Source organism: Ambystoma mexicanum, chromosome 3q, assembly GCF_040938575.1.
Source record: "Ambystoma mexicanum isolate Mex_15411 chromosome 3q, UKY_AmexF1_1, whole genome shotgun sequence".
NCBI classification, from domain to species: Eukaryota; Metazoa; Chordata; class Amphibia; order Caudata; family Ambystomatidae; genus Ambystoma; species Ambystoma mexicanum.
The window spans coordinates 135,516,617-135,537,166 of record NC_090926.1 but is presented as its reverse complement, the minus strand read 5'-3'; the positions used below and the strand labels follow the sequence as shown (position 1 = coordinate 135,537,166).

Below are 20,550 nucleotides of genomic sequence, written 5' to 3'. Positions count from 1 at the left end.
GCTTGGAGGGATTCGTCCACCGCCTTCCCGAACAAGTTGCTGCCGTCGAACGGCATGTCCAACACCCCGGTCTGGACGTCCTGACGGAAGTCGGTCGCCCGGAGCCAACCCCGTCGTCGTAGGCAAACTCCGTTGCCCAGCTGGCGGAACCCGGTATCGGCAATATCGGTTGCCACCGTTATGGCGTGGTCCGATGCCACCTCGCCTTCTTGAAGTATTTCCAGTGCCTCGGACCTCTTGTCGTCCGGTAGGAAGTCCAATATGGGGGCCAGCTTAAACCAGAGCTCCCTGTCGTACCGGGCCACGATCGCCAGGGCGTTGGCCGCTTTGATCGTCGTCGCCGCCGACGAAATGACCCGTCGCCCCATGGCGTCCAACTTCCTACCCTCGCCGTCCAGAGGGGAATTCGACGTTGAGGCTCCTGACCCCGCCGCTTTCTTCTTCGCCGCCGCCGAGACGACCGAGTCTGGCGTTGGCTGGGCCCTGAGACACAGGGGAGCGGTCTCGGGGACCCGGTACTTCTTCTCGTACCGGTCCCCTTTGGCTGGTGCCGTGGAGAGGTTCTTGAGTACCGACAGGCCCTCCTCCCAGATGTCATCGATTAGAGGCACCGCGATGACAGTCTTCCTCTTGGCCTCCCGGCGCTGATAGAGGAAACCTTCCTTTTTCTGCTCCTACGGGCAGAGCTGGAACAATTCGGACGCCCTGGCGATCATGGCGTGGAATGAGCCAATCTCGTCGGGCGGAGAGGCCCGTGCGACGGGAGACCCGTTCCGTCGTCGTCGCCGCCCTCAGAACCCGTCGTCGAGCCCACCGCACCGTCATCTCCCGACTCGTGGGAGGATGAGGAGGGAACTGTAGGCCTTACGGGGGCGAGTGGAGGAGAGGGTTGGGTCCTCCGTCGTTTGTTCTGAGGACTTCCCGACGGGCCAGGTTGCGGGTCCTCCGGCCTGGGCCGTGGTAATCTCGTCCTTATCTCAGAGCATAAGGACTGGATCGCAGACAAAATGGCCGCCGAGCTATCCTGAGACCTAGGTTCCGGCTGCGCCGGAAGGGAAGGCTGCTCTTCCTCGCTGTCGTCGTCTTCCTCGGTTATCTCCCGAGGATCTTCCTTATGGAATCGAACCTTCTCGAATTGGACTTCGAGATTCCTCGCGGCCTCGGTCAGTTCCTCCTCCGAGGCTGACTCCGAGCTCGAGGAGGCTACCGTGCCCCCCCCTCGCTTCTTCCATCATGGTGGCCATGACGATGGGCTGAAAAGAGGATTCCCTCCTTGGCGGCAGGGAAACTCTAGTCCCGAAGGCAGTCTCCGCTGGCGGGGTCTCTGCCGGCTTGGCCAGAGTCGCCGCGATCGCCTCGATAGAGGCCTTTGCCTGCTGGGTAGGGGCCTTCACCACCTTAGGTGCATCCCGGGCCTTCTCCTTAGGGGGAGGGGCGACGCCTCGTTTCTCCTCTCCCGAGATCGGACGGGGCTTCTCCCGAAGCTTACCCGGGGTCTCGGACTTCCTCTTCCCCGAACCGGAGCGCTGGCTCGTGGTTGACGGTGCCGGGGAAGGTGCGCCCTGCCTGGCGACCGAAGAGCCTGACCTTTCGGCGCTCCCGGAGCCAGCGGACTCGCGGTGCTTGGCCTGGTGTTAGGCCCCCGTCGCTGTGGAGCCCGCACAGGACTTAGAAGTCCGCTCGGACCCTTTCTTCTCACCCGTTGAGCCCTTCTCCAACCAGCTGGCGAGACGGGATCGACGGTCCCTCATGGTCCGCTCCGACAAGTTCTTGCAGAACTGGCAGTCCTTCTATACATGAGTCTTGTCCCCATGAAGACAGTAGAGGCATCGCGAATGTTCATCCTCCTTAAACACATTCTGCAGCCCGCATCCAGGGCAGCTGCGAAACAGCTTGGGCGGGTGACGAACTCGCGTCCTGGGCCATCTCGAAGTAGGCCGCAAATCTTCTGGAATCCTCCAAAAGGTTGATTCGACGAAATCTTCACCCTTGAGGGGCGTAGGAAAATCCCGCAACGGGAACCCGTTAACGGGAGTAGAAACGGTAGAGCTTGAGGCTCGATTAACCGAAAAATGTGAAAATTCACCTGAAAAAGCGCGAAAACGCAGCAAAAGCTCGAGAGCTAAGCACGAGGACTCCCAACATGCGGTAAAAATCTGAAGATGGCTGCCAGAGGCGGGGCTTAAGGAGATGGCAGTCATTGGCTGTGGTCAGTATGACGCAGAGATCAGTGATTGGTTACTACTACGAAAGACAGATCAGAAACGAAACTGATACTGATTTTTCTTTACCGGGGATTCCCAGCCTGACGACGGGGAATATTCATGAGCATGTGAATCCATGCCAGACCCCATGCTGGAGAAATGTATTATTTTGTAGTTTTTTAACATTTTATTCAATTCTTATATTGCTACTATATAATCATAAATGGTATTCAACTTTAACATAATCAGACTTAAACAGTTGGCCCAAAACATTTATACTTGCGAAGGAACCCAAGGCCAATTAGGGTAATTCAATTTGACTAATACATCAAATGTGACGTAATAAAGCAAAAGCAATTGGTTTAGGCAAAAGGTTTAGTGTGGATAGTCAACCATAGTTTTAACAGAAAATGGACCAAAAATATTAGGTCCCCTGCCTTCCTCAGGACTCATACTAGTTGATGCGTCACAAAAGTAAAAAAAAAAAAAACAGAACCCCCATGTTGCTTGAATGTGAAACTAATTGCATTCTAGGGATGGTTAAAGAAAGTATTCTGATGATGCAGCTTACTAGAGCAGACCAACGTGTTGCTTCCAAAGTGAGATGACCCAAGCAATAAATGGAATGTCCGGCCAACAAAAGGAATAAAAGTCAGACTGACATTTAAAACAGCATCTTTAGAACAAGTTGTGACCAAGGCTTTTCACCTACTGTTCTTTCTCAGCATTTATGCATACCTATGTTTATGTTGCTTTCCACACAGGGTCGGTGGAATAGCATCTTTCAAGGTTAGTCAAAAACATTGAAATGTACTATAGTCCTTCATTGTCATGCCTGCCAGGTTTGCCCCAACTGTTTATTCAGTTGATCTCTCCAGGGTGACTAAGGCAACCACTTACAAGCAGCAGTTTGCCGAAGAACAGCAACTAGGCCGTTCTATTCACGTTACAAACTCACTGGGCAGTTTCCATGGAGACGGCGGGTGTAGTTCCCTAAAGAACGTCTCGTCACGTGAATTCCAGTAGCACATGACTTGGGGCGTTTAAGCACGGCTGTGGCGGGACCCTGGTCTTCTAATTAACGTTACAACCCTTGAAGCTCCAGTAGCCTTTTCGCGTTCCTAGCCTGGCAACAGTGTTTCCAGTTGCTTTTTTTGATTCCATCTAAAGCATCTGCCGTTCTATCTGCATTTGTTCGGGTCCTCTTTCCTTGTGTCCGGAGCCGCTGCGTTTCTATCACTATACGGACTTCAGACACACTATACAGCCACGCGGCTACTGCATCGGGGCTACAGCGTGTGAACGGAGCAATCCGTTGGACTCTGCTTCATTACGTTAGTGTGGCATTCCAGCCGTTGTGTCTGCCACGCTGTTCTCGGTCCTCGGCGGGAATTGGACACACCCCGCAGAGAATGTTATTTCTACAACTACATCCATTTGTTTACTGGCGGCATTAGAGCAAACCGGCTCCTCTGGCGGCACTTTCATTCTACTCCGTCTCTTGTTTTGCACTGGTGCTTCCAGCACTAGCATTGCAGGGTTTGACCACTCTGTACGCAGCATCGACAGCCTTCTCTCTGGTCTTGGAAATCTGCTCTTCTCTCCGAAGCTGGATTCTGCCTCTACCTTACACTACAGGACATTCTTAATACTTCCTTGAACCTTACCTTTGGCGTACCTCCAGATTCTCGTGCACTGGACTCAAAGACGCTTTCCAGAGACTTAATCTGTGCACCAACCCGACCCTAGTGCGTCCCTTGTCCATACGGGTTCTAGTCCCTAACTAACATCCCTTCCTTAACTCATTTGTTCTGGACATCTCCTGGGATCATCAGGGCTCGCCTTTTCTCCTTCCAAGGTAGGGTACTTGTGAGGTTTTGTTGTTCAATATGGAAGTAGGAGGGTTGATCACACCCCACACTGAATCTGATTCTTCGTAGGAGAAGAAACCCTCAGAAGAAGATTTCTGCTCTGCATCACTGGTTACCCCTGTAATGGGGAATGCCATGCCCTTTCCAGTGATCCACTGTGCTAGCTTTAGGTTCTTCTCAGCTAGTGGGGTTGGTCATTAGGAAGGTCTTATTACATCTAAGGACCCTCAATTTGCAAAAGGGCACAGCAGTTCAAACCAGGACAGATGCTACAGTCCTGGTAAGTCACATTCTTCTTTATTATCTGATCTGGTTGTTTTCTTGGTGCCTTCGTGTAACATTCATTCAGCATGGTTCTTTATTCTATTGTGGGCATAGTGTGATGTAGGTTGAGATCTTACCTGAAGATACCTGAAGGAGTGGCTGCTAGCACCTTGCTGCCATTGGGTGACCAGGAAAGGAATGTAACCCCACCTCCTCCGACCCTCTGCAGCGGCACACAGTTCTCCGTGGATACATCCCACACCTGCCAGGGGAGACACAAAGATCAGACCTACAGAAGCCACACAACACTTCAATGAGAGGTGGTTTCTAGAAAAAGGAGGGGAGGAAGAATTGAAAGGGAGTGAAAAAACAATCGGAAACCAGACAAGAACACAAGAAAGCGGCAAAAAAAGAAATACGAGTGCAAAGAAAGAGCAGATAGCAAGTCTGTAAAAAACAAGGAGAAGAAGAGGAAAAAGGAGAGGAGAACAGAAAAGACGTGCATTTAGGAGTTAGTGGAAGTACGCTAGAAAACTACTGAACAGATATAATAGGTACATTTAAGGTCCTCCTGCTGTCATGCTCAAAACAAAACCTTCTGCTGCCATTTTCTGAAGTAGCAGAAACCTATGTTCGGTTTGAGTTTTTCTGTTAATTTCCATACATAATTGTTGCAGTTTTAAATTGCCAAGCTCCAGAGTAAGCCTGTGCAAACGTTCACCTGCCTGAATTTGCGTTTCAAGCCAAATAACACGCTAAGAATTTAGTGGACACATGAAATGTCTCAAGATCCGCTGGAAGCTGGAAATGGCACTGAACCCTGCGCAGTAGCGTGCAGCGTTCCGGTGGCCACAAACTGCGGAGCCCACTTACCAATTCTCTGAGCTGTGCATGGGTGTCAGAGGTAGAAATAGGGCTGACCCACACTAGGATAGGGCCGTAGAGCTTGTGCTTCGGCCAATAAGAGCATTTATGCGGTAAATTCCATATTTTGTTCCCAGTCTGTGACATGTTATGTTTGTTATGTGTAATTCCTTAAAGGTTGTCGGGTGTGGGCGGTGGATCATGTGAGTTGTGGTTACCTATGGCAACATTGTAAAAGGATTTGGGAGGAACAGTGTGGCCTGACTCAGTCCGTCGGGCTGCCGTATTCGTGTGGAGCAGCGCCATCGTGTTTGGCAGTGATCCTGTCACGCCTTTATGTGGGGTAGGGAAGAATCAACGGCCCACGCATCTGACTTAGGGGATGCAAGTAAGCCCATATCTGTGTCGGTTTTCTGTGCGTTTTTGACTCTGATGAATTCATACGAATGCCTTAGTTCAATGAGCTGAGACCGGGGACGTATGTCTCATGCTGCCTTATAGACAGTGCGTGTGGCAGGTCATTAGATCGGGCAGTGACTTTGCCCCGCTGAACATGGCTGAGGTCCAGGACTGTCAAGTCTCACGCATGGTAAATGGTAGATCGCCTTTCATTGGGCGATAGACACATGAGGTGCTAATTATCTTGATGCAGCCAGCCCTTGTGTTTCGAGAATTAGAATTTAAATGAACCTACACATTGGGCATTTTTTTCCTTAAACTATGGCTGATTGGTCTTTTTCCTCTGTTTGTTTCCCTGACAGTTTGGTATCTTCATTGTCTGGTTCATGACTCCATGACTGCACCTGGAGTGAGCTTGTGGTTGGGAAGGTCTGTGGGGGGATTGTCGGTTCCCCATGTTTGAACATCCAGGAAGAGAACATGTTTCTATTTGAAGGTCTGAGAAAACTGAACGTTTCCTTTAGGGTTTTTTGATTTTACTTAAATACCACAGTTTGATGTCTGTACCAGGCAGTGTATGACTACACCACTAATGGGTGTGTCCTGCTTTTTTGGTCTGTTTTAGGTGTTGGTGGATCATGGGTCAAAGAACCAACACTTGTACTTGCCTTGAAAATTTGGTCAAGTGTAAGTTTAGTAATTAATTATAATGTTGGTTTACATGTTATATGCGAAATGACTCTTAAAGAGTATATCAGTTCTGTTCACTACTGTATACCTTTTTTTCTGTTTGGAAATGCATACAGCTGTCCTGAAGAAAACAGTTGTTGAAACTAGGACCAAGGAATATTTCTTTACCCTTCGGAAAAGCAATTTTTTTTGTTTTTAAGTTCGTGTTCGAGCTGTCTCGCCTAGTAGACTTTTGGGTTGTGTTCCATTTGTGTTGATGGTTGTTTCCACTTCAATGGAATTCCTTTTTTTTTATACCTGTAGAATCTGGGTCTTAAGTTTTCTATAAAAATGTTTACAATTGTATGTATTCGTACTGCACTGAATGCATCTCATCACGCATACGCAGGGTCGGATTATGGTGGAATGCATGATTAGAATTATTGCACATTTTCACATTGCACTTTATTACTGTTTATATGTATGAATATTATGGTGAATTGTAAATGGATTAAATTGGCTTAATTGTGTATTGTTCTGTTATATGCATGTCCAACATTTCAGATAGCCAGCTATGGTGGTTTTTAAAGTGATAATGAATTTAATAATTATTTAGCGAAACCATCAGATTCATCCTAATTCCGCTTTCTTAGTTTAGCCTTTTTTCTAGTAGTCCCTGGAAAGAGGTATTAGGGGCTGTCCTACCTTTGTGTTGATAATTCCTTAAAGGTTACACGCCCCCTTTGGTAAACTCCTTCCCTTACTTAACCTTTCCTCTTTCAACCCTGAAAAGCAATAAAGAAAATAAACCCTCTGAAGCACCATTTGTGTCATTTTTTCAGACACTTGCCTTTAACCATCCTCCTTCTACTGGAACCCTCCCCACTTTAAGAACTCTTATGAAATGCAAGGTGTGACACCCCCTTTGTGATTTTTGCAAACCCTTACTTTGTACCTTTCTCCTTCCACTGAAAAAAAATACAATTAAAAAAGAAACCTATTGTGGGACCCCTTGTCGAAATGCTGGTCAACCGGAAGGCATTGGGGCACATAACCTTTGGATGAGTTGGTAGTGCATGCTGTAGATGCTGAGCCCAGAGGTAATAATTTTAAGATGCAAGCTAATAGAGAGCCATAGAAAGTCACTTGCCAACTCAAGTCTACATATACACGCAGCATACTATTCTCACCCGCCAAGGGTCATTTAGCGATAGCCAATGGCTAGTGTGAGAGCCTATTGAGATTGAAGCTGATACCTCATTCAGGAAATAGATTTGGAAATCTTGGAGAATGCTAAAGAAGGGGAGCTGGTGGCTGGACAGGAACAGTAAGGAGGAGGGGGGAAAGCTGGAGGCACAGAACAGTGAATGCAGTTGTTAAGGCAATTAAGAGTGTTGGGAATTCTTGTTTGTGTCCCCGTAACGTTTTGCTTTTTCAGATCACTGACCTATTTCTGGTGGTCAGAGTAACTTCTACTGAACTACTGCAACACTGTCTCGCTTAGTGTATATAAGGCTCCCAGGCCAAAGGGGTGCTTCATAAGCGCCATATTGGGATTATATCAACCTACTTTGGTTTTAAGGAGTATGCTGTGGCAGCTGTCATTTAATATTGGTTTCACAGGCGTGCAAGTCTATTTACTGCCGAACGTACCTTTTGGTAGCCTTATATCCTACTCTTGGCCATTATATTTTGGGGGGCTTCCCATTTTCAGGAAATCCACTAGGCAGGCCAACAATGGCCGTTGTGAGCCCAGCCACAAATCCTTTACAGTGGTTTGAACTGGCCTAAAGGAGGAGGAGGAGGAAGTGGTGGTTGTGGTGCAGCACATATTTGTTTGTTTATTTCACTTATACAGCGGACCTAATTTAAGGGTATCTGGGAGCATTTACAGTAAACATGGTTACTTATGCATTTTGCACACTTTACACAATAGTCTGAATTTTACACATGGAGCAAAGGTATGTACAGTTATACACATGGAGCAAAGTATATACAGTCTAGGCAGTTGTGAAAGCTAAATTAAGCAGTACTATAGGCAGGGTGGTACTGGCAAGCAGGCTACAGTAGGGTTAGCAGCAGTCAGCGATGAGTGTATCGTGCTGGGTAGGCAAGTTTTTTAACAGTCTAGTGAGAATAGCCATTTTTTCATTTATTTCTGAAGTTTTAGTGTGAAGGCGCAGATCTTAACGCAACGGGCAAGGAGTTCCAAAGTTGAGCGGCCAGTACTGGGTAACTGCTTCCCCCTGCTTTCTTTAGTTTGAAGTTGGGTACCTTGAGATAGTTAGTGTGGATAGATCGGATAGTACGTTGGGAAGTGTGCTTGATGAGTTTGTCCATCAAGTATTTTGGGGCCTGGTTGGAGAGGCATTTGAATGTTAAGTTAAGGACTTTGAGACTAATTCTGTCACTAATAGCCAGCCATTTAGTAGAGCGTCTGGTATTAGAGATGTGCTGCATTCTAGGGAAGCTTATTGCAGTTCGATGGGTGTCATTTTGTAACGTTTGCAGTTTGTTAATGTTCTGTTTGCTAGACCCTAAGTACAGTGCATTACAATAGTCAAGCTTAGACAGAATAAGAGCTCTGGCTAGTGTAATTCAACTGTCAGTGGAGAGGAATAGATTACATGCGTTGATCAGTTTGCAGGTTTAACTAGTGGCTGATGCGGTAGCGTTCACTTGTCTTTTCAAGTTCAGTGCAGAGTCTAGGTAGAAGCCTAAGGTTCTTACCTCTTTTGATACATTAATGCTTATGACATCAATGTTGAAGGTCGTGAATTGGTTACTCAGTTTGTTAAGTTTGGTTGGTGAGCCAATGAGCAAAAGCTCTGTCTTCTCGTTGTTAAGGCAAAGCCCATGAGTAGCCATCCAGGCTTGAATGACGTGGTAGATTTTGTTAATCCTGGCTACGTCTGTCTTGTAGTGTCTAGTGATTGGAATTAGAATCTGGGCGTCATCCGCAAAAATGAGTGTAGGAGACACCAAGATTGTCAAGATCATCAAACAGGGGCTTCATGAAGATGTCATACATGGTGGGTGAGACACATGAGCCCTGCGGCACTCCGCAAGTTACAGGGACTGGGTCTGCTGAGTCTGAAGTCGAATAAACTCTTATAGATCGGTTGTCTAAGAAAGATTGGATCCAAGCTGTGGCCTCCTTGGAAAAGTGATCAGAAGATGACAAGTGATTGCAGAGGACCTGGTGGTCCACCAAATCAAAGGTGGCGGAGAGGTCTAAGAGTAGGAGGATGGCTAGTTCCCCCTTGTCGTTCGGCGCATCCATTCGGTTCTTTAGGTCAATGAGTGCCGTTTCCATTCTGTGTGTTGGCCAGAATCCTCATCGTCGTAGTCCTTGCAGGTTAAGTTAAGTTCCAGGTAAGACTGGATCTGGAGGTAGGCTGCCTTATCTGGGATCTTTAGTAAAAACGGAACCGCTGTGATTGGCCTGTAGTTTGTGGGGATGGAAGGGTCTAGATTTGTTTTTTTTAAAAAGAGGGAGGACCCAGGCCTCTTTTAAATTAGTAGGAACTGTACTTGTGTTAAATGATGCATTAATAAATGTGGTAATGAAGGGAGCTAGTTCTCTAGCTGCCTCTTTGATTGTGGTCGCAGTGCACAAGTCAGCTAGGCACCAGGATGGTTAAAGTGTAGAAATGATCTTTATTACGTCAGGTTTGGTGACAGGGGAGAAGTGGAATTCTTCAATTTGCGGTTTATGAAAGTGTAATGACTCTTGCCTCTTCGAGTCGTAGGGGGTGGGAAGGGTGGCTTTTTTGTAGGGATTTTTTCTTTTAGTAAGCATATGTTTGTTTTTGATGCAGGTGTCCGTCGGGGGGGTTGGGAGATTGCAGTTCTCTTAGTATGGTGAAGAGTTCACTTGAGTGGGAATACGCTTTACCGATTCTATCGTTAAAGGTGTCTTTGTTTGGTAAATTTCAAGTTTGTATCTCTCAGAGACGGGGCCAGGTGGTCTGTATATTAAATGCATGGTGATGGTACGGGAAGCAGTTAGTGGGAGTTTTACAGACAACAGTTCACAGGATGGGAAAGGGGGATGTTGAGACATTCTTAAGGCTAAATTAGTTTTGGCCACGAAGGCAACTCCCCCTACTGTGGAGGTTTCTCTATCTGACCTAATGATGGAGCAGTTTTCAGGTATCGCCAGATGTAGGGTAGGCCTTGCCGCTGTGTGGAGCCAGGTCTCAGTTATAGCCAGGAATTCTAGCTGATTGGCAATGATGAGGTCAGCGATATCAATAGCATGGGCGACCATAGATCTTGCATTGATAAGGGCTCCCTTGATTAGGGGTGGTTTTTTGATCTGGGAGTCGTTTGTGGCAGGTGATGTCTTAGGAGTTAGGTGGCGTGGGTTTTTGCTCAGTTTTTCTTTAGTTTTGGTTATAGGTTTGGCTTGCGGCTTAGTCGTGGAGAGTATAGGCGCAATAGGTGGCAAGCTAGGTGCAATAGGTGCCAGCTAGGTAGGTGCAGAAAGGTGTGGGAACCTGGATCCTAGCCTCCGATTCCTGACATTAGTAGGGCAAGGCTGATTTGGTTTGGGTCTGTTAGCAAATCGGTGGATCCATTGAGTGGGAGTCATAGTATGCATCAGTGAAGAGGTGTTTGGTGTCTCTGATGCAGGTGTCATCAACCGGGGGAACAGTGGTGGTAAGAAGTACGTTGGTCTGATTTGGTCAGAATGGGAGAGTGGTCTGTGTCTTTTAATAACAATGGTCGTCATTATGATGGAAGGTATGTTATCCGTAGTGGTTGGAAATGTTAGAGACTTAGAGTCTAGGAAGAGATTGCTTATTAGAAGTGGGAAGAGGGCATAGGCTACCGTAGTTATGACTATGAACTAGAAGATTTTTAGGTGTTTAGCGGGTGCAAGGTTTGGCAGGCAGTGGGTATTTCATGCGAAAATCACAATTTATAGGTAAAGGCGAAGTGCAGGATGGCATAGCAGTCGTAGGCAAGCTTAAGCGATTTAGCTGTAGTAGGCTAGGTACAAGATATCATTGCAGACGTGGGCAAGCTAGGCAGTTGGCTAGGTGTGGCAATTAGCAATAGTGGGCTGGATGAGGCAAGCAAACAAGGCAGTTGGCAGTAGTAGGCTAGGTAATGCAATTGGCAATAGTAGGCTAGATAGTACAGTTGGCAGTAGTAGGCTAGGTAATGCAATTGGCAATAGTAGGCTAGGTAGTACAGATGGCAGGAGTAGGCTAGGTAATGCAATTGGCAATAGTAGGCTAGGTAGTACAGATGGCAAAAGTAGGGTAGAAGAGCTTAGCTATAAAGTATAAAATAGGCAAGGTAAGCTATCGGCAACAGTGTAAGTGGATGGCGCTGGATACAGGAGTTCAGTAGGTATGGTCAAGCAGCGGCCCACAGGATGAACATTCAGTTGAAGCCGGCTAGTTATGCTGTACCCAGTATAACTCGAGGGAAGGGGGAGCAGATAGTGTGAAAGGTACAGCTAGGCGCAAGTAAATTCAAACTGAGGACAGTGCTATAATTAGCAGGATGCAGCAATCAAATGTTATGGACATGAACGTAAGCATACAGCACAATGCAGAAAATGGGCATATATGAAATGCGTACGCTTACCACACATTCCTAGTTATAAGGCGGAAGTGCAATCTTTGTCTCCCAACAGACCATAATGAAGGCCACTGCAAATCTTGAAAGCTCTTCAAACCCAAAACTCTCAAGGACTGCAAGACCAGGTGCTGGGCCCACCACGCGATGCAGGCCGAAGCCACCATGGACATGGAGGGTGCCTCCAGTGACGGCAACATCAGCATCTTTAGTGATGCCGAGGGCGAACGGGATCCGTCGGATGCCCGCTTGCAAGCCCCTGACCCCAACAAGCAGGCCGGCGGCTCTGCTACAGGGACGACACCAGGCGGCACTGGCAAAGACAAACATTACCACACAAAGCACACAACCCACGGCCATAAGTCGACTTCAACGCCGACCACACAATCAAGGGGGAGGTCCGACAGTTCCCTGTCCTCCGGCCCATCGCGCTTGCATTTGCCTCACGACAGGCCCCCGAAATCGACAGAAAAGTCATTTTCTGATGCTGTGTCCAAAACCACAGAAGCCGATGACCGAGCGCCGAAAGACGCGTCAACGGCCCAAAAGCATGCAAACAGTCAAAAGAAGCTAAGACCATCCACACGCATACCGATAAACGAAAGTCAGAAGACATGTCGAAGGCCCCTGCAAAGTCCCCACACACCTCAGAAATGTCAGAGATCATCAAAAAACACGTCCCGGACAAGTTACTAAGTGGTTGGACGTCGAGAAACCACAAGTCCTCTAAGCAAAATGAGGGATCTAGTTTAGGGACTATGAACCAGGGGCAGGGGACCATTTCAGGGGCTATGAGGCACAAGAAACACCCTGTACCTGAGCCAACACCCACCCCTCCTACCCCATCTGTCATCCCAAGTTTATCCCAGTGGTCTGCAGAAGAATCTGATAGGGTCATGAGACGCATGTCCTCATTAGCCAATTTCTTTGACAACCATCCAGAGGTTTTAGTAAATCTTCAGGGCACTCCTCCAGTTGGTGGGGCCGCACCTACACAACCCCCCCCGCCAAAAGAGCCTGTACAGACACCATACAAGCACCCTCTCCTCAGCAGGAGCAGGACCCAGGGCAGCTTTCTTACTACGACTCCACTCAAGACTTCCAGCACATTGGGATATACACTGACACCAAAGACCAAGGGGACATGGGGGATGTAGATCAGTATTACGACAATCAAATTCAATATAATGATATGCTCCTAAAAGCAGCAGAACATTCTAATATAGATACACAGGAAACCCCCGTAGACAAAGACTTTGTTGAAAACATCTTGGGAGACAAAAAGTCTGCTACCCAATTCATTCTAATTCTCCAATCTGTACAGAGGTGAATTCAACCCTCTTTAGTAACCCCAAAATTAACATGGGCTGTAAACCCATTGAAAAAGTCTTCCGACCAGCTCCAACAGACTCCCTTTACATCAGGGGTAAATTAAAACCCGATTCATTGGTGGTTACAACCACTAGAAAAAGAGCGGGAACACCTCTAGCCTCTTCAGAAGTGCCTCCGGACAAAGAAAGCAAAAGAAATGATACTTTTGGAATGAAAGTCGCCTACTCAGCAGCCTACCAGGCGAGGATTGCCAATAACACCACCTTACTGGCCAGCTACAACTGCCATAAGTGGGACGAATTGGCCAAACAGATAGCGTCAGCTCCAGAGCACCTTAAATCACAACTCACTCTCTCTGTTGCATAAGGGAAAGCTGTTGCATTCTCATGAATAATCTAGATGAACAAGTTACTGACCAACTGTAACGTTTTTTCGATTGGATTTTTCTCCCACATATTCCTCATCTTGGATATATCCTTACCTTCAGGTTTGCTGCTTTGGAAAAAAATGTCTCTCCACCAGAGGGCGCTCCACTCGAGGCTGCAGCGTCGATGTCCCTCGGCGGCATCCGTCGAGTGCCGACGTCATCTGCTGTATAAATGCCTCGAGCGCGCCCGTTGGCCTCAGTTCTGTTTTTTTTTATATTGTAGCCAATCGATTGTAGTTGATGACATGCCTCTTTTGACCCAAGCCTTAAAGGAATTTTGAGTGTAAATCACGTAAACTGTACTGTGGGGTAGGCTGGGAGGGTCGATGAGGAAAACGTGAGAGGAACATCCAATCAAAAGAACGTTACAGTTGGTAAATAACTTGTTCTTCGAATGGATTGTGTCCTCCCACATATTCCTCATCTTAGACTCCCAAAGCAGTTTTGTATTGGAGGCGGAAGTACAGAGATATTAGTCATGTATAGAATGAAGTACTGATTTAGCAAAGAGACCTCCTTGGGAAGAAGTCGAATCTAGGGCATAGTGTTTTATAAATGTGCGCATGGATGACCAGGTGGCTGCTGCGCAAATATCCTGCACTGGGACACCCCTTTGAAGTGCTGTTCAAGTCGCCATACCCCTGGTTGAACGGCTCAGCCCATATGGAGGATCTTTCCCAGCCAATCTATAACATTCAGTTATAGCCAAAATTATCCATCTAGATAATGTTTGCTTAGTCACTGCCAGTCCCAATTTCCGGCCAGTGTATCCCACAAAAAGCTGGTCACACTGACGTAATCTTGCCAATCTTGAAATATAGAAACTAAGGGTCTAATCTATGTAGCCTTTCTTCCTCCTTACTTGCGGGGGGTGGTGTAAAAAGAAGGCAGTGTTATTTTTTGTGACAGGTGAAAATCTGAGACAATTATTGGCAAAAAAAGAGGGTTTGACCCGAAGGACAACCTTATCTTTATAAAAGATGGTGTGAGGAGGCCTGCTAGAAAGTGCCTGCAACTCACTTACCCTGCGGGCTGATGTAAAAGTATGGTTTTTAAAGAAAGAAGCCTTAACGGACAAGAATGTAAAGGCTCAAATGGGATGCATGTGAGGAACTTTAGTACTAAGTTTAAGTCCCACACAGGTACTTGAAAAGGTATTGGAGGAAACACATTATTAAGACCTTAAAAGAATTGTGTAATCAAAGGTATTTTGAAGTAAGATTCTTCCTCTGAGGAGCGCTTAAAAATAGATAGCGCTGCTAAATAACCATTTATCGTGCCAACCTGGAGCCCCAGATTAGCCAAGTATAACAGAAAAGACAATATTGTGGGAATATTACACTGAAACAGGTCCACATTCCTATCTCTGCACCAGTTACTGAACTTGTTCCAACGACAACGGTACAGAGATTTAGTTGCTGGCCTTCTGGCTGAAAGCAAGATCTCCATGACATCATCCAGAAGGTCCCAATCCTTGTATCTCAGCCTCTCGGAAGCCATGCGTGAAGGTTGAGTGTCTTGACCTCTGGATGGAGAATGTGACCTTCCTATTGCGAGAGAAGAACCTCTCTTTTTGGAAGACGTATTGAGGGCAGATGGACATGTCCAGAAGGTTCGGGTACCAAGTTCCCCTGGCCCAATCTGGAGCAATTAGGATCATGGTTTTCCCAAACTTTCTCAACCTCCAGATTACTTGAGGGATCACAGGGACTGGAGGAAACGCATACAGGAGTGGAAATTCCCAGTCCACCACAAACTCGTCTCCTAGAGCTCCTCTCGGAGGAAATTCCCTTGAGCAGTACAGTTCGCACATCCTGTTGACACTGGTCGCGAACAGATCCACTTGAGGGGTTCACCAAAGGACGAAGATCTCTTGAAGGACTTCCTGAGCTAGTTCCCACTCGTGGGAGACTCTGCTCTGCCTGCTCAGAGCGTCCGCCACTGTGTTTTGCTCTCCGGCTAGATGAACTGTCGACAGAGAGATCCCTTCTTGTAGTGCCCAGAACCAGAGCTGCATTGCTTCTCTGCACAGTGGTAGTGACCCTACTCCTCTTCTCTTGTTGAGGTAGTACATGGCCACCGTGTTGTCCGTCATTATCAAGACATTCTTTCCCCGTACAGAGGGCAGGAAGGCCTTCAGCGCTAGTCTGATTGCCCACAGCTCCAATAGGTTGATGTGTAGTAGTTTGGACTCCGATGGAGACCAACGACCGCTGATTTTCAACTCGTTGGTGTGAGCTCCCCACCCTGTGAGTGAGGCATCCGTCACTACCGTTATCTCCGGCCATGGTTGCCAAAAAGATGCTCCCCTGAGGATATTCTCCCCTCGAGCCGTCAAATGGCATATTGAGAAGCATTGACTGCACATCCGGTGAAAAACCCTGACTTCCTCAGCCACGCAAATCTGCGTAGTACCGTACTAGACGCCATGGACCTACTGATACTGTCAGCCGTGTCCAAACCTGATTGAAAGCATTCCCCTGAAGCCTCCTTTCCATCCCTTACTATGGACAGGAACCTTTCACGTTCCTCACCTTCCGGGATGTGTTCAGCTGCCGCTGTCATTCAGTCCCACAGGGTATATGTAAATCTTCCAAGAGTGCAAGTTACATTTGTAGATTTTAAAGCCATGCTCCCTGACGTAAATTTATTTCAAGACCATGCATCAATCATCTCTATCTGGGGGAATTGTAGGATATGCAGCATTTCTAGTAGAAGTAGCTGCCTGAACTACAAGACTTTCAGGTGATGGTGTTTACTCAGATATTCAGGATCTGAAGAACAGGGCCTAAATTTTGAAACATTTTTTATTTACTAGCGGAATAGATTCAGTGTTTTCCCATGCAGTGTTCACCCTCCTTTGTAAAGCTACATGAAAAGGAATTATGGGGTCTTGCTGAGGTCCCCATGAAAGAACGTCAGTCATATCATCTTCCTGATAAACAGGTGAAATTCTACTCCAACCCATAAATTCAGATACCCTGTTCATCAACTTTCTATATCCTGCATCAGCATGCTCAGCCGGGTCAGGCTTTTCAAATTCATGTTCTGGAGATGTGTCCAGACCACTTGCTGACTACAAGCATTTATATAAGTCCGCCATCTTAGATTGAGGGTCAATGAATTCCCCAGGGACCTGTTTTGTACCAAATTTCACACCAGCAGGTGAAACATCTTCTGCTGATGAATCTCCCTCATAAATGGAGGACATGGTTCTAAAGAAATCCTGTCTATTTTCTGGATGAAATACCTTCTCAGGTGGTATAGACTTCGACAAGTGAATGAATGAAGACGTCGATAAAAGCATTCATGGCGTCGACGTTGTAGTCATCAAATTCGATATCGTCAAGGTAGTCTTTGACACCTTTGAAGGAATTGTTGACACCGAAGGGATTGTCGACACCGTCGAAGGAGCCTTCGACAGAGTCGACTGTGCAATCAACGTAACCTTTTTGGGATGGGTTGTCGACACCTTGTGCTCGACCGCCTTCAATAGAGGCTTCGAGGAAGTTTTAAACAAGGATTTTGATGGCATAGGACTGTCTGACGCCATTCTTTTGAGTTCTACCCCTGATGTTTGCACTGGTAGTTGGTTTTTATGAGGTGTCGGGGAAGATTCCCTGGACGACACCCTCGATTTTTTGTCAGATTTTCTCATCTTAGATATTCCCCTGTCACTTTTTGTATCAGCATGGCCATGGCCTTCGCTAGACTTTTTTTTGAGGTGGTCTGGGCCGCATTCTCAAAAATCTTTAGCATAGATGTTCTGAACGCTTCCCACTTTCTTGGGGAATCATGTTTTGACAGACATGTAATGACTTTCTCAGACGACGTTGAGGAAGAGGAAGAGTGAGACCGGTGTCGTCTTTTCTTCGCCTTTTTTTGAGGAAGAAGTGTACTTCCTGGATCTACTTCTCAACCTAGATTTTTTGTGACGTTTTGATGAAGACTCAGCCGAGTCTTTTCTCCCACTCGAAGAAAATTTTGAGGATTCCTCCCCCGCCGCCAATTTACCTCTTTGTTCCTTTAAGGCCTTATGGGTCACTGAATGACAGGAAACGCACTCGTCTATACGGTGGTCGGAACCGAGGCACCAGAGGCAATTCCGATGGGGATCAGTCAGCGACATCTTTCTCCAACATTTCTGGCATTTTTTTTAATCCAGTCTTCGGTGTGGAAGGATTAGATGAGGACGACATTTCTACGACCTGAAGCACTGTTTCTCGATCCGAAGCGAAGCTAACAGAAAAACAGAACTGAGGCCAACGGGCACACTCGAGGCATTTATACAGCGGATGACGCCGAGGGACATCGACGCTGCAGCCTCGAGTGGAGCACCCTCTGGTGGAGGGAGAGAAAACATTTTCCGAAGCAGCAAAGCTGAAGGTAAGGATATATCTAAGATGAGGAATACGTGGGAGGACACAATCCATTCGAAGCAGCTGATAATGTAGGGAGGAGAATAGCTGAGGGCATGCTTATCAAACGCCACGCATGGCTTTGCCAGTCTGGCTTTAAACTCGAGACACACGCTACTCTTCTTAACATGCCAATAGAACCAAATGTCTTATTCGGCAAGGCAGTGGAAGACGCCCTTTAGAGTGCCAAAGAAGAGTATGACACCTTAAAGTCACTGGGCCAACTTACTAATAAACCCCCGGCCAAAGGGGAGGTTATCATTTTCGCCACTGGGCAAAACTCACAATGGGAGTCAGGGTACAATCAGAGCCAGAGCTCATCCTGGGGCTCACCACAGGGGCAGTCCTTGCAAAGGTTTCAAAGGGGACAGAGAAGATCTTGCAGCAGGGGTAGATCCTCCTCTTCCAGAGGCGGCTCAACACCCCCCCCAAACAATGACCACCTGCTACAGCTTCCCTCCCATGCCACTCCAGTAGGAGGAAGCATGTCATACTTTACCCATGTATGAGAAGGGAATCACTTCAGACAAGTGGGTACTTTCAACCGGGGCGGGCGGATATTGTAAAGAACTGCTACAGCAACCTGCCAGCCATCCCCCAAGACAAAGGACCACCTCCAAAGAAGAACAGCGCATCCAATCGGAAGAGGTGGCCGCCCTGCTATTAAAGGACGCCGTAGAAGTCGTCCCGGCGAACCAGGTAAACAATGGTATCTATTCAATGTACTTTCTTGTGCCGAAGAAGATCTCACAATGCGCCCTGTATTAGATCTGCGCCTTGCAAACCCCCATGTCAAGCCACAAAAATTCTGCACGACAATGCTACAGGAAGTAATCCCACTGCTAAAGCGGGGGGACTACATTGGATATGAAAGATGCATACTTTCATATTTCAATGTTCCCTGCGCACAGAAGATTCTTGTGTTTCAAGATAGCAAACCAGCACGACCAATTGAAGATGCTGCCCTTTGGCATAGCATCCACTCCAAGGGTATTCACCAAGGTACTGGCAGTGGTTGAGGCGCACCTATGCAGAGAGTCAATCCCAGTGTACCCTTACCTGGACGACACAGAGGAAACCCCCTCCACCCCCCAAATTTGCAAGCAAAATACCCAAAGAACGATCAATCTACTTTTTCAATTGGGTTTCTCAATCAACGAGAAAAAGTCAAGCCTTGTACCAAACAAGACCAAACAGTTCTTGGGAGCTGTCATAAAAACAGAAGAGGGTCTAGTCTTTCGATCAAAGGAAAGAGTACAGAAAATACTGCTGCAAATATCTCAGTATCTAGCCGGTCACTAGATAAACATATGCAAAGCAATGTGCTTGCTCAGGATGATGGCATCATGCATTTACCAGGTCCTACACGCACAATTGCGCATGCGCCTAATGCAAGAGTTGTTGGCGAACAGTGGTCTCAGGCAAGCGGTCAGTGGGACGATCTAGTGGTCGTTTCGCCAACCCTAGTACAAGCTCTATGCTGGTGGACGAAGGAGGATCTGTTGAAGGGAAATCCCTTCCACGGCCCGCAAGCGGTTGTTACAGCAGACGCATTTGTCACCAGGTGGAGGGGCCATCACCTTCATCAAACAGCGCATGGTCTGTGGACACAAATCGCAGCACAGACCTACATCAACCTGCTGGCACTACCAAGCCTTCAAAGCACAACTGACAAATCAATCAGTACAAATCCTCACAGACAGCACCACTGCGATATAAACAAGCAGGGGGGGGGCACACATTTTCCAAATCTGTCCAGGCTAGCACAGGAAAAATGTAAATAGGCACTCTAGCGGGGCATGTTCCTAACATCTCAACATGTTCCAGGGGAACTCAATACTCTGGCGGACTCACTAAGCAGAGATCCAATGCCAGAAGAGCACGAGTGGCAACTCGACAAAAACATCATAGATTACCCCTCACTAGACTTGTTTGCAACAAGAGAAAACAAACAATGTCCAGACTTCACATCCAGGTTTCCCCAAACACGACTCCCAAGAGGAACTCCCTGTGGATGAGTTGGTCAGGAAAATGTGCCTACGCCCCCCACCCCCCCCAAACTCCACTATTAAGCAAAGTGGTCAACAAGATTCACACGGAACAAATTACATTAATCCTAGTTGCTGCTATGGGGGCGAGGCACCTTGCTATCAACATCTGCGCAAACTGGCGATGCGCGACCCGCTCAAACTCCAGTACCTGTTCAACATGCTCACTCAGCAGGGGGGGGGACAACATTAAACCCTTAACCTCACTCTATGAACTTGGCACCTTGGCTTCTGAAGTCATATAGTTTGGACATCTAAATATACCTCAAAGGTGAATGGAAATCCTCAAAGAGGCACGTAAACCAAACACCAGACACTGTTATTTTAACAAGTGGAGAAGATTTGTAATTTGGTGCCAGTCAAAACAAATAACCCCAATAGAACATACTCCATCACACATTCTTCATTACATGCTTCACTTACTAGACTCAGGGCTTTTATTTAACTCAAAGGTTCACT

At 47.1% G+C, this 20,550-nt stretch overlaps 1 protein-coding gene across 2 annotated transcripts in view; it reads right to left on the bottom strand.

The window, feature by feature from the left end:
* Positions 1-20,550, bottom strand: part of AAAS (aladin WD repeat nucleoporin) — a 730,668-nt gene that overhangs the window by 267,726 nt on the left and 442,392 nt on the right. For both annotated transcript variants that reach the window (XM_069653320.1, XM_069653321.1), the window contains one exon: positions 4,477-4,601. In XM_069653320.1, the coding sequence (XP_069509421.1) occupies positions 4,477-4,601 (125 nt within the window). The remainder of the gene's footprint in view (positions 1-4,476; positions 4,602-20,550) is intronic.